The sequence below is a fragment of the Ruditapes philippinarum genome, unplaced genomic scaffold, assembly GCF_026571515.1.
Source record: "Ruditapes philippinarum isolate M1 unplaced genomic scaffold, ASM2657151v2 ctg737_1_1_1_1, whole genome shotgun sequence".
Classification (NCBI taxonomy): domain Eukaryota; kingdom Metazoa; phylum Mollusca; class Bivalvia; order Venerida; family Veneridae; genus Ruditapes; species Ruditapes philippinarum.
In genome coordinates this window covers 236,262-250,637 of record NW_026854988.1, presented here as the reverse complement: position 1 = coordinate 250,637, position 14,376 = coordinate 236,262, and the positions used below count along the sequence as shown (strand labels likewise).

Here is a 14,376-nt window from a genome sequence, read left to right as displayed (position 1 = left end):
TATTAATTTTTAGCAAGATCTGCAATTTCATGGGTCAAAACAAACATAGATTAAATTCCTAAATCTTTATCATATTCACATGCTGATTTTGATTTTACCGATCCATAAGTAGAATCGGACCATATATCGTAGATTGTTAACAACACTGACGCATTATAATTTATTATATTAATTGAAATATAGAAAGGTTACACATCATTGATGACATACATTCCGGATAGTTTGTATTTTCAAAGCGTTTTCATACCAATTTAACGCCAGACTTCATGTTTCATTTGCATCTTTGTCCTGCTTTTCAATGACAGTCGTTGAAACTGCTTATTTCTTTATGAGGCTTTATTGTTTGTGATTTTTATTCTCTTAGAATGTTCATTAAATAAAACAGTTGTTGACAAACGAGCCATTAAATATGATGTTATATTCTTGTGAACATCACATCTTATCCAATGGCACAACACATAAATAATTGTATAATATAATAAACGGATATTCCCTCTGTATGAAAAAAATATGATTAAACTTGTGTGAAATAGACAGCCACCAACATACTTTTTTGTCTTGCCTCATAATTAAAAAAAAAAACTTAAATCAGACACACAGGTATCAAAGTGTCATAACGCTTTCGGAATTGTATCATGCAGCATCACATTTATTAAGAAGAATAACTTCTGTACAAAAACATAATTTGTAATATGTTAAATAGTTTTAAAGAATGATGTCTGGGAAATATATTTATACATGTAAGTATATATACTTGTATCTCTGCATATAAAAAGTTTAAAATTAAAAGTGCTAGATCTAATAGCTCACAAACATTTAAAAAAAATTGTGTCTCCGGTAAAAGTCATTGATAGAAGTTGGTGTTGACTGTTAATAAATTTTCATTGTAGTACATACTTTAAAGATCCTGTAACAACTTTTTTATGGTTTAATATCATAAATATGTTGCTCAAATTAAGATTTATCAATTTTGTAAGTTCCAAAAGCATTATTTATAAAGATATTACCGAATTTAAAATTTCATGCAAATATAAGGAGGTAATAAAATATTTTATATTATAGTTTGTAAAAAGAAATGAATGCATATATGTTAATGATTACATATAATATGTACAAATATTTGCAGTACATATTTAACATATTCTTCGATGTTTGAAAATTGTTTTAGAAGCATAATTATATACATATATATATATAATTATACTTACTTGTGGTATACATCCTCAATTACAACATACATGATCTTTAAAGTTCGTTCCAGGATCTTTAAAGTTCGTTTCATTAAGGCAAGAAAAAAACACTTTTCTCAAAAACATTTCCTACAATTTGCAGGTTTCCTTCTATTCTTGTTTCAAGCAGCTGGAAGCAAAGGTTTGTACCTTTCCTGACTTTAAATTAATAAAATTAACGAATACCAAGAGGTAGAATTGATCATAGCCAAATCCGCAAGCAGGTTGGATCAGGCTAGACAGTCCTTGGCAATACACCAAAATAACTACATCATCGCAATACATGGCATAGACCTACATTGTGTTTGAAACAATCCATTCGAACAGTAAACGTGATAATCAAGCTTCGATTATATAGCAGAAAATTTATTTCATTACATTATGAATCGGGTATTTCCCATGGCCCCTGTTTTCATCGCTTAGATTCATGACAGCCTTATTGTCATAGTTGTTACAGATATCATCTTTCCAGTATCCATTTGTATTCTGAAATAAACTCTTGAAGATATTGGAAATCTCTAATAACTTTCCTCAGTATTAATGATTGAAAATGCTTAAAGAAAGGTACAGAAATATGAAGTGTATTTATGAAATAATTTGTGAGTCTTGATCGCTTGCTATTTCTTAATTAAAACGTGTCAAAATAGTTAAAATAGTCAAATGTAACCAAGGTCATTTAAAAAGGGGCCAAATATGATCGATTGAATAGTAAAAGACATATAAGTTAATTGAGATCATACTGCAATGTATGATTATGCACATTAATGTCTCCAATTACACGGTTTGTTTACTATGCCATATATACCGTGAGGAACAGCAAGCGCACGAATAATACACATCGTAGACTATTAACAATTATTTTGCGTTGTTTTTAAACGTTTATCTCGCGTTTCAATGTTCATTATTTCAAAAAAAAAAGTAGTTAAACATTACACTAAAATAATGACTATATACTTGAATACCTTTTGAACGTATGTCAACATTTTGTTTCCCGCGTCTTTTCCCCGTGCTTCAAAGTTGCTTTTTTTTGTTTTATTTGTTACTTACTCCCTAAAAATGTACACTTGTGTTTTAGGCTAGTCAGATAAGTAATAGCAATGTAGATAACCTAATATTCCATAGCTCTCTGGTCAATAATTGTATAATTATTATATTTTAGATGTTTATCTATTATTTCAAACTCTGGCTAATTATATCTTGTACATGCATACTTATTAAAACTATACTGCAATTAGCAATCGTCCTGTTTTCAGAGGATTCCGGTTTTAGGAGGGTGCGGTTTTCAGAGTTTTTAGTGTAATTAATAAATTCTCTATATAGGTTCATAGCAAGATACACGGTATGCTACAAAAAGAACCCTCGGGTTAGCTCTCTGGGTTGGTCTTTTTATTTTATTCAAGCTATATTTCTCGTATATGTCTTCCTTTAATTGGTATAACCAATAGAATAAAGTATAAAACGTCACAGGAAAATAAAATAATCGATATAATTATGAAAACACTTAAATTATTTATTCGAATTACTTTGATTTTCTTTCCTTTTATTCCTCTTCCGTTCTTAATATAAACAAAAGCTGTCTCTTTATTTGTACAGAATTCCGCCTTATGTGAAACAGAGACGTTAATATTCTTTTATTGAATTAAAATTATTGTTATTTGTAAACCGACTTCAGCTACATTGGTGTGCAATAAATGTAACAGCAGTGAAAGCTTAGACAAATGTCAAGACGTTATTCAATGTGGAAACGAGCAAGTATGTGTTTCTGCAGCTTCTCTTGAATACTTGTTTATTAAATTATAAGAAATAATATTGTGAAGCAAAACCCAGAAGTGATTTGATTATCAATAGATTTTTTACATTCAATATATACATGTATATGAGGAGTTTACTTTTAGAAAAAAAAATCTGATGTTGTTCAAGTCGCATGAAAATTGGTTTGTTCTGCAGCTTTATTGTTTAATTTTATCTTTTTTAATTTTTTAATCATATACTTATATAGATTATCTTTGAAAGAGTTATATATTTTCATTAATTTAGCGGTCACTTTATTGGACGTTTAAAATGATGCTTTATTAATATAATTTTACAAATTGCAGTCATGCTTTACCGAAATACAAACCAAGGATGAACAGATCACATACACAATGGGCTGTACCGATAATCAGGTAACAGTTTTTCATAATGATCTTTTGAATCTATAAAACTAATTTATTTGTTAAAGCAGCACGCCCCCAGATTCATGCCGATTTTATTTGCAACCCACGTAAACTACCAACAAAAACAACAGGTGACAATATGCAAAAATAGCTCTTACTGCGATAGTAACGTAGTAGAAATATAGTAATTAATACTAAATAAATCAGTCAATAATCACTTATTACATGTAAATTATTATTTGAATCATTTTACTTTTCCTAAAATGTAAGTACATTTACTCAAATTAGATTTTTTCTTAAAATAGTTTTAGTTCATCTGGAGGTATGTAGATTTAAATGGGAATTTATTTGGTGACAAAATGTCTTTACTACTAAGACCTTATCAATTGCAAAGACACTCAATTACTTAGGTTCGCAACATTTACATAAAACCAAGCAATGGTCGAAACTGTTTTCCATAGAAATACTAATTTTCATTGTAAAATTGATTAAAGTTCATCGAATCAATTTAATTTACATCTATATAACTTAAAAGCGTTAAAAGTCTTGTTTTCGTACTTTAATACTTAAATTGATTACATTGTTTATGTCCTGGTGTTTTGAATTGCAATTCTTTATTCTTTATTGTAGAATTGCGGAGAGATTCCAGAAAATGTTTCAGTTTCTATGCTTAATTCACTTCCTATCAAGAAATGTTATGAATGCTGCGAAAGCAAAGGATGCAACTATCACCTTTGTAATAATCCAAAACGTAAGAAGTTTTTTTTATTAGTATGTTTTCAGAATGAAGATGTATTTCCACAAAATCAGGAACATACAGGAAAAAAAACATTCATACTTTTAAACAATATTTTGGCGCAAAAAAAAAAAAAAAAAAAAAAAAAAACTGTTACAGTGCATTTACCCTGCAGGGATTAATGGACATTTGGAAATCGGCTCATTCCCTGCTTCTCTTCTTAACCTTTTCCAAATAATTGGTTCTGCTTAACTCTGTTGTCTTACTTTAAAATGAAATTTGCTACATGGGATCTTCTTATATGAATGCACACTTTGTGTTTAAGGCTTATCAGATAAGTAATAGCAATGAAAATAACCTAATAGTCAATAGCTCTCTGGTCAATAAATGTATAATTTTTACGTTTTTAGAAGCGAAATTTAAATTTTTTAAGTTATTTTTAGAAATTATATTTTGCCCAAAAGGATTGCAGTATTTCAAATTAATCATGACGCATTTACTTTTGTTAAACGAATGTAATCTATATTTTCAAACTCGAGCTGATTAAGTTTGTAAATGCATACATATTAACACTTACTATACTTGATGATCTTGTCGTATACTGGACTTCAATACATCCTTTTAAATGAATTTTTATAGTTTTCTATTTAGGATATTTTTAACATGAGCTCTTTTTACCAAGATAAATTGGTTATTCCTTTGATTCTATTAAGATTATTTCTTCAATAGCTTTGCTCATGTAAAATAATTTTAATAATTTATAATCGGTTTTCAACATAATCACGGATGCTTGCAAGCATGATCCTTTGCAAACTGCAAAATACGCTTGATTTAAATGAAAAAAAAATCTTTTATATATTTTATTAGTAAAAGTCACCCGTAAAATATAAGAAACACATTTATTATATTTTATGAGAAATTGAGATAGGGAGTAAAACTAAAACTGAAATAGCAAAGGATTTTCAAATTCCAAAAAGTACGATCTCGGGTATTGTGTCTAAAATAGAAATAAATGACTAATATTCCTAATCAAATGCTTTTTTAAATGGCGGACGCTGGTAAACAAACAGTTTGTTATATGTAAATCTGTTCGCTATAAAAATTTCTGATACAAGGAACTTATTCGATATATGCTTGAAAGGAACTCCGGATATAAGGAACAGATTTTGAATGTCCCGATGATTTTGTTACAAGCGGAGTTTACTGTAAATATAAACTGATCGCGTCTCTTTATTTTTACAATATTCAATTTTATGTTTAAATATATAACAGAGACGGTATGAATTATTTTCATATAATTAAAATTATTTTCATTTGTAAACCGACTTCAGCTACATTGGTGTGCAATAAATGTAACAGCAGTGACAGCTTAGACAAATGTCAAGACGTTATTCAATGTGGAGACGAGCAAGTAAGTGTTTCTGCAGCTTCTCTTGAATACTTGTTTATTAAATTATAAGAAATAATATTATGAAGCAAAACCCAGAAGTGATTTGATTATCAATAGATTTTTTACATTCAATATATACATGTATATGAGGAGTTTACTTTTAGAAAAAAAAATCTGATGTTCAAGTCGCATGAAAATGGGTTTGTTTATGTAGCTTTTATATTTATTTCATCTATTTTAACTTTTTTTATTTTATCATATACTTATATAGATTATCTTTGAAAGAGTTATATATTTTCATTATTATAGCATTCATTCGAGTTTTTGTCGCACTTTTGTGAACGTTTAAAATGATGCTTTACTAATAATTATACAAATTGCAGTCATGCTTTACCGAAATACAAACCAAGGATGAACAGATCACATACACAATGGGCTGTACCGATAATCAGGTAACAGTTGTTCATAATGATCTTTTGAATCTATAAAACTAATTTATTTCTTAAAGCAGCACGCCCCCAGATTCATGCCGATTTTATTTGCAACCCACGTAAACTACCAACAAAAACAACAGGTGACAATATGCAAAAATAGCTCTTACTGCGATAGTAACGTAGTAGAAATATAGTAATTAATACTAAAAGAATCAGTCAATAATCACTTATTACATGTAAATTATTATTTGAATCATTTTGCTTTTCCTAAAATGTAAGTACATTAACTCAAATTAGATTTTTTCTTAAAATAGTTTTGGTTCATCTGGAGGTATGTAGATTTAAATGGGAATTTATTTGGTGACAAAATGTCTTTACTACTAAGACCTTATCAATTGCAAAGACACTCAATTACTTAGGTTCGCAACATTTACATAAAACCAAGCAATGGTCGAAACTGTTTTCCATAGAAATATTAATTTTCATTGTTGATTAAAGTTTATTGAATCAATTAAAGATACATTTATATAACTTAAAAGCGTTAAAAGTCTTGTTTTCGTACTTTAATACTTAAATTGATTACATTGTTTATGTCCTGGTGTTTAAAATTGCAATATTTTATTGTAGAATTGCGGAGATATTCCAGAAAATGTTTCAGTTTCTATGCTTAATTCACTTCCTATCAAGAAATGTTATGAATGCTGCGAAAGCGAAGGATGCAACTATCACCTTTGTAATAATCCAAAACGTAAGTAGTTTTTAATAGTATAATTTCAGAATGAAGATGTTTTCCACAAAATCAGGAACATACAGGACGAAAAACCTTCAGAATTAAAAAAAAAAAAGATTTTGGCGCCAAAAAAAATAACAACAAAAAAAACAAAAAACATTACATTTACCCTGCAGCGATTAACGGAAATTAGAATCGGCTCATTCCTTGCTTCTCTTTCTAACCTTTTCCAAATAATTGGTTCTCCTAAACTCTCTGTTGTCCTATTTTAAAATGAAATTTGCTACGCGGGATCTTCTGATATGAATGTACACTTTGTGTTTAAGGCTAGTCAGATAAGTAATAGCAATGAAAATAATCTAATAATCAAAAGCTCTCTGGTCAATAAATGTATAATTATTACGTTTTTAGAGTCGTAATTTTACATTTAAAATACTTTTTGAAATTATATTTTGCCCATTGGTTTTTCTTTTATTTCTCTATCGATCTAAATTTAAACTGATTGTGTCTCTTTATATTTATAATATTCCGTCTTATGTGATGTTTAAATATAACAGAGACGGTATGAATTATTTTCATAGAATTATAATTATTCTTATTTGTAAACCGACTTCAGCAACATTGGTGTGCAATAAATGTAACAGCAGTGACAGCTTAGACAAATGTAAAGACGTTATTCAATGTGAAGAGGGACAAGTATGTTATTCTGCAGCTACTCTTGAATACTTGTTTATTAAATAATATGAAATAGATGAATAGAATTGTCACTTCAATACACATGAGGAGTTTACTTTTAGAAAAAAAAATCTTAAGTTCAATTCGCATGAAAATGGGCTTGTTATGTAGATTCATTGTATATTTTATTTGTTATGACTTTTTTTTTATTTATCATTCAGTTATGGTTTGTCTTTGAAAGAGTTATACATTTTCATGAACTATGGATTCATTTCAGTTTTTGTCGCACTTTTGTGGACGTTTCAATTGATGCTTTATAAGTAATTATACAATTTTCAGTCATGCTTTACCGAAATTCAAACCAAGGATGAACATATTATATACACAATGGGCTGTACCGATAATCAGGTAACAGTTATTTATAATCTTTTGAATATATAAAACTAAGTTATTTATTAAAGAAATACGCGTCTAGATTCATGCCGATTTTCATTTAAAATTTAAAAATGTATTTAAAAGTATAATATTGTGAGGTAACCAAAGGGGAGCAATTTTCACATAATACGACACTTGCTATCCGCGTAAACTACCAACAAAACAACAGGTCAAAATAGTCTAAAATAGCTCTAACTTTGTTAGTAACGTAGTAGAAATATAGTAATAAATACTAAAAATCAGTCGACCAGTTAATCAATTGATTAAAGCTTATTGAATCAATTTAATTAACATCTTTATAACTTAAAAGTCTTAAAAATCTTGTTTTCGTACTTAAATACTTAAATTGATTACATTGTAAATGTCTTGGTTTTTGAATTGCAATATTTTATTGTAGAATTGCGGAGAAATTCCAGAATATGTTTCAGTTTCTAAGCTTAATTCACCTTCTATCAAGAAATGTTATGAATGCTGCGAAAGTAAAGGATGCAACTATCACCTTTGTAATCATACAGAACGTTAGTAGTTTTTTTCATTAAGTTTTCAGAATCAAGTTTTCAGAATGAAGATGTACTTCAACAAAGTCAGGAATATATAGAAAAAAAAGGATTAAAATTGATTAAACCGCTACATTGTTACAGATTATAATCTTAACGACTTTACCATTGTCTTCAGTTAACTTATCTGAAAGTTATATGTCTTTGGTATAATAAAACAACACGTTTAAAAATCAACAAAGCCATGATTTCTATTTTGAAAATAGCAATCGATAAATCAAAAATATGTAAGATGGTGACTAAACAATTAAAACATAGTATAATGAAATTATAAGTAAACTTTTTCTCACTCTTTCTTCTTTATTTATCACACACCCGTGCCGATTTTGCGACTCCGTAAATATGGTATTGCACGGCCGTGCATATATTTTGACGTGACGTCATTAGCGTTATACAAACATAGTGTAAAGACGCGCTAAATGGTAGCGTTATCCTATAGGCGCGTCAATGAAAAATGACTCTTATTTCAATTTAAATGGTCTTTATTTTGGGTATGTGATAAATAGAATATTAAATTCGTGTAAGTTCATTACTGAATTTATTGCACTCGTTGAATAAAATAATATTATGCTCGCCAGAGGCTCGCATAATATAATTTTATTCAACTCGTGCAATAAATTCAGTATTGAACTTACACTCATTCAATATCTTCTATTTATGTAATTGTGCTAGCCTTGCAGTGGATTCAACATTTATATACTTAAAAAAAGTAATTTTTACAAAACAAATTATGATTGAAAACGTTCAAAACAGCAGTCGGCAGATCTAAACGAAATGAAACTACAAGAGGAGATAATAGTCTTTGAAGACCATGTTATACAGATATATTTTGTTTTGATATTTTCCTTTTAGCATCAACGAGTCAAGATGACAAGAGAATGGATTGTGCAAAACTGAATGAAATGTTTGACACATGTGAAGACATAGATGATGCCAAGTTAGTTTGTCCAAAATTATGTACATTGTGCCGTCTAGGTATCACCTTTTGTTATTGTTAAATTTTAAAGAGAGTTTCTAAGAGTTTTTAAACATAAACAATTCATTTGTTTTATTAACTAAATTTTATAGACAATAGCATCAACTTAAAAGCCAATAATAAAAATATCAAATTTTTTGACACTTGCTACGCATCAATGTATATATGCCAAATTGTCTACTTATATTGGTGATAATTATACTATCCTTTAACAGTTGATGGTAACTGGGCAGATTGGTCGCAGTGGTCAGCATGTGACGTGACATGTGGGAATGGAAAACATACTAGAATGAGATCATGCACAAATCCAGCGCCGAAATACCAGGGCTTAGAATGTGAAGGAGAAAAGATCGATTCAAAAGTTTGTCAACGACCACTTTGTCCAGGTACTTTAACTTTTCCGTTTTAAACTTGCCATAGTTCTGTTATCTGTTAGATTATTAAAAAAAATGGTATTATCGTGGGGTTTTTTCCTGGATCGAAATAAAGCTTTGTGTGCGCAATACTTGCTTCTTACATTGTCTTATACAAATGTATATAATATCTGCATTTCCCGGAAACTTATATATATATATTATATTTTGCAGTCCATGGCGGATGGTCAAGTTGGTCTAATTGGACTGCTTGTCCGGTAACATGTGGAATAGGAATGCAAAAACGGCACAGAAATTGTTCAAACCCATATCCTTTGCGCTATGGTGACCATTGTTTTGGTGATCCATTGGAATTCAAAAATTGTTTTGAAAAGCTATGTGATGGTATGCTTTGTACTACTGAACAGAAATGAAAAAAAATATGTAGCAAACAGGCATTTCATAGATAGTTTGATTCATAATACATCTGATTACTGTTAATACCATTAAATTTTTTTTACTTCCGCATGACTATAATGTAATGTTGTATATAAAGGAATAAAATGATAAGAAAACCAAAATACTTATCTATATAAATACATGTATAAGCATTTTATGTAAATGAATAAGAAAATTGAAATACAACTTATTGTCAAATATGCGAGCGAAAATGATGCCTTTTATGAAAATTGATCAGGTTAATATATTTGTATGTACATTCTTCATACAATATTAAGGAGGTGTATGGGGAAGTTGGGAGGAATGGGGAGCATGTAGTGCCTCCTGTGATAGTGGAATACGTAAAAGGTCAAGATCTTGTGCAAATCTGGTTGGAACGATATGTAGCGGGAATTCGTTAGATGTCCAGCTGTGCAATATACATGAGTGTCGTAAGTTTTATTGTAATACTTTATATGATAACTTTTATAATTTTATCTAACCACCTATCATTTCATAACCTTTAATAATTATTTTAGTCTTCCACTTTGATGATCTCTAATATTGTGCCGCCTCTCGTAGCAACACAAATCGAAGGTTAACACTGCAGTCTTGTCCATTTATTATTTTATCTAGATCTAGTGTTAATTGATGATGTTTAATTAATTACATTATCTTCAGTTTCAATTCGTAAAATAAATCAACTAGTGAAGGTGATTATCAACTTGTCTCTTTTAAACAGTCATTGTTTCAGAAATTTAAAATCCTTGTCATCATTTTGTCAAACTGAAATATAAGTATAATGTAAATGTCTTCAATAAGGAAAGGACATACTGCTGTATTTTCAAATATAAGTAGATAATACTTTTAATTAGATTTTTTAAATAATCTATATTCTACCTGTTGGAAATAAATGATTGTGTTTCGGGATGTCAATGTAATGAAAGTAACACATCTAAATTCAAGCTTGTAGAACTTTACCAACTCTACGAAACGGTGTTTTAAAGCTGCAGTCGGAATCATCCTCAAATATAACATATAACATTATATGCAACGATGGATATCAGGTATCAGGTCAGAATTATTCAATCTGTGACAAGAAATCCGGATGGAACGATAACTCAAATTGTGATACAGTTGTTTCGTGTGGAAAACCAGTCACACCATCGAATGGACGGCTTGTTTTTGCAAGTGGAATCACATTCAACTCAATCGCAAAGTTTGAGTGTTTGAGTAGCTTTAGCGCATATGGAAACCCAATCTCAACATGTTTACGTGATGGGACATGGTCAAAAATTGTAACATGTATATCACCGGGTAAGAAATTGTTCTTGAATATTTGTTTGATGAATTATGTTAAGAATTGATGTAATTAACTTTCATATAAACACCTTAATTTTATACTACATGTATTTAATTGAATAAAGATTTTTTTTGCGTCAACAACACTTTTACGAATTAAAAATAACTTAATAAATAAGTTAATAAAAATAACAATGCAATGGATTTTACATAATATTATTAGAGATATTGGGAATATATTATCCACTATACGATTAATAAATATTTAAGTAAATATATAGAAGATAATGAATTACAAAACTTGTGCATCTATTGATCTCTTATGTTTTGAATAATTAAGTCGACTGAACATTAACGCAGATTAATGCTTATATTATTTAGAAAATGAATAATTTAAACATACTTATTATAAAAGAAAAGAAATTTTGTGTTACTGCTGATACTATGTAATTACAATAATGAATACGTTAATTGTACATACGCAGTGAGTTATGAAAAACATAATCATTTCATAGTGTGTAACATCTTTTATTATCTTTTAAACCATTTAAACATTTAATAATTAAACGGGTTTAACCCATATGGCTAGCAATTCTTATATAATTAACCCGAAATGCTAATCACTCAGCAACACCGCCAGTCACAATGAATTCATTAGGTCAATAACATACGTTTTCAAATCATAGTTTTGTGACATGTATTGGTTATGATAAAATTCTAAATACTTGTGGCATTAGTGTCATATGGACACATTTCTAGGATCATATTTTTTATAATTTTTATAAATTTTGTTTAATTTGTTTTTCAAAGTTTCCACGTGTGCGAAGAAGACGTCCTACATCACGAGCTTTTCAAATGTTGCACTCGGAAAGCACGCCACACTTTCTACAGCCAAGTCTTACAGTAAGAGTACGAGTATGGTAAGACTTTCATTTAAATAGTGTGTAATTTGAATTTAAAAATACTTAAATTTGTTGCATATAACATATACGAAAACGTTATTTTCTTTCAATATTTTAATATTTAAATATTCTTTTAAACACTTTTGTATATAAAAGAGAGATTCGGGACTGTAAATTTCTGTTAATGTACCTAACAATTCTGACAGTGTTACAGGAAAGCGTCCCAATTCACACAGTACTGCTGATGTTATAATGTGCATTGATTTTATGTTCCAGACTGACCGCAATTATGATACTTACGTTCATACGTTACTCGATCTTAATCCATTCGCCATTATTGATTTAGGACAGGAGTATGATATTGTTTCTTTCTATGTGGTAAACCGTAAAGACTGCTGTGGTATGATGTTTTTAGATAATTTTAACAATATTTTATTCAAAATGTTCAAGATTTGCTTTATAACGCTATTCAATACGTTTTGAATAAAAACATGCTCAAAAGGAAATATGCTTTAGCCTTTTCACTGTTTAAATTGGTTGAACCCTTAAGAAATCTAGTCATTATTTGCATGTATGAATGTGACTATAGCAGCAAATTACCAAGTGACAGCAAATAACCCCTTTTGTGACAAAAGATAAGTGGATTTACTTTTAACTTTTTCAAATATATGATTATTTAAAACAACTCACCTATTCATAACTTGCTGTTATGTGATTGGAATAATAATATATTTGTTTCTTGATGTCTTACAGTGGACAGGCTACGTGACGTCGTCATTCAGATAGGGGCTGAGCTTTCCAGTTTAACAACTGTTGTTCGTCAAAGGGGAAGAATGGGTACAAAGTGCATGTTTGAACTAGTGAAGCCAATCAGAGGTCGTTTCGTGAAATTAATGATGGAAGCAAAAGAGTATTTACATATCGCAGAATTGGAAGTGTACAGTAAAAGGAACAATTGATTTGATTAAAAAGTCAATTTTTCTATATCTAAATCACCGTGTGTTTTTTTTCTCTTATTTCATTTCAAAATATGTTTTGTAATGTTGACTTAACATCAACTAATGTGGCTCTTAAATATTGACTGTAAAAAATTGCTTTAATTGTTTCAAATTTAAGTGGAAAAAATCAAATTGATCTTTTTCTTTTTGTCTCTTATAATTTAAAAGGATTCTAACTAACTATACTTTTATTGAAATAAAACTTTTCAATGAAAAAATCATAAACTTTTGTTTCCATTAGCTTTGTTAAAGAACTTGTTAGAAAGTTGTTCATGTATTCAGGTAGATATTCTAAAAAAACTCTGACAAATCAGTCGCCTTAACTATTTTTATATCTTAATTGTATAAATAGTATTACCCAGATAAGCTTTTTCTCAGTAGGACTAATTAACACAAATCATAAAGCATTTTGTCTAAAACAATATATTTACATTTCTAATAAACCAACGTAAATATCTGTTTCGTCTAGAGTTATTTCTAAATTAAAACAAGTGTGTATAAATAAAGATTATCAAAACATTAGCTAAATTAAATGATATGTTATTGTCATTAACCAGTGAGTTATAACCTAACACTCCAGATAAATTGCTTGATTTTGACTCTTGAATTAAAGGTACCGGCCATCAGGGTATTTCACTTGGTTTCACCCCAACTGTTTTTAGACAACCCTCATCGATTTTGGCACCCAAAAATAAAAATCATTGTATTTACCCGGCAGGGCCATGACAGCCGCAATTTGACAGATATGGCCAAGAAAATAAATTTGATTGTGCATCCAAGCAACCACTTTTAAACGTTAACGAGACATGCCAAAGCGGACAAAGCGCATGCCCTTTTACTGACTTCCACTGTATCTAACATCACAATCTACCTTTTGAAATTATAATTATATATGACATCATTCTAATGCTTATGACAGAGAACAGAATAAAGAAACAACAAACCAATCCTTTATTTAAGCTTTAGAGGCATTTCAAGATACATATTCCGAACATTTAACTAAACAATATTATCATGTAAACATGTCTGTTATGACAATTTATGCATACAATTTGTTTTATATTT

At 29.2% G+C, this 14,376-nt stretch overlaps 1 protein-coding gene across 1 annotated transcript; it reads left to right on the top strand.

Moving 5' to 3' along the window:
- The first annotated feature begins 622 nt into the window (after window positions 1-622).
- LOC132741705 (SCO-spondin-like) lies at window positions 623-13,768 on the top strand. The gene is made up of 19 exons (XM_060729948.1): window positions 623-740; window positions 1,333-1,371; window positions 2,902-2,981; window positions 3,326-3,394; window positions 4,016-4,136; window positions 5,453-5,532; window positions 5,895-5,963; window positions 6,573-6,693; window positions 7,292-7,371; window positions 7,690-7,758; window positions 8,183-8,303; window positions 9,195-9,317; window positions 9,534-9,704; window positions 9,906-10,076; window positions 10,409-10,561; window positions 11,076-11,426; window positions 12,222-12,331; window positions 12,590-12,713; window positions 13,067-13,768. The coding sequence occupies exons 1-19, from the start codon at window positions 713-715 to the stop codon at window positions 13,270-13,272; spliced, it is 2,286 nt and encodes a 761-aa protein (XP_060585931.1). The 5' UTR covers window positions 623-712; the 3' UTR covers window positions 13,273-13,768.
- Window positions 13,769-14,376: the final 608 nt, after the last annotated feature.

What these genes read in the sequence shown, in the direction of transcription:
- LOC132741705 (XM_060729948.1), top strand. Translation starts at nt 713, where the DNA reads ATGATGTCTGGGAAATATATTTATACAT. An exon ending in CCTTTGTAATAATCCAAAAC is followed by an intron (nt 6,694 to 7,291) that starts GTAAGTAGTTTT and finishes AACCGACTTCAG; the next exon opens with CAACATTGGTGTGCAATAAA. An exon ending in TGGGCTGTACCGATAATCAG is followed by an intron (nt 7,759 to 8,182) that starts GTAACAGTTATT and finishes ATTTTATTGTAG; the next exon opens with AATTGCGGAGAAATTCCAGA.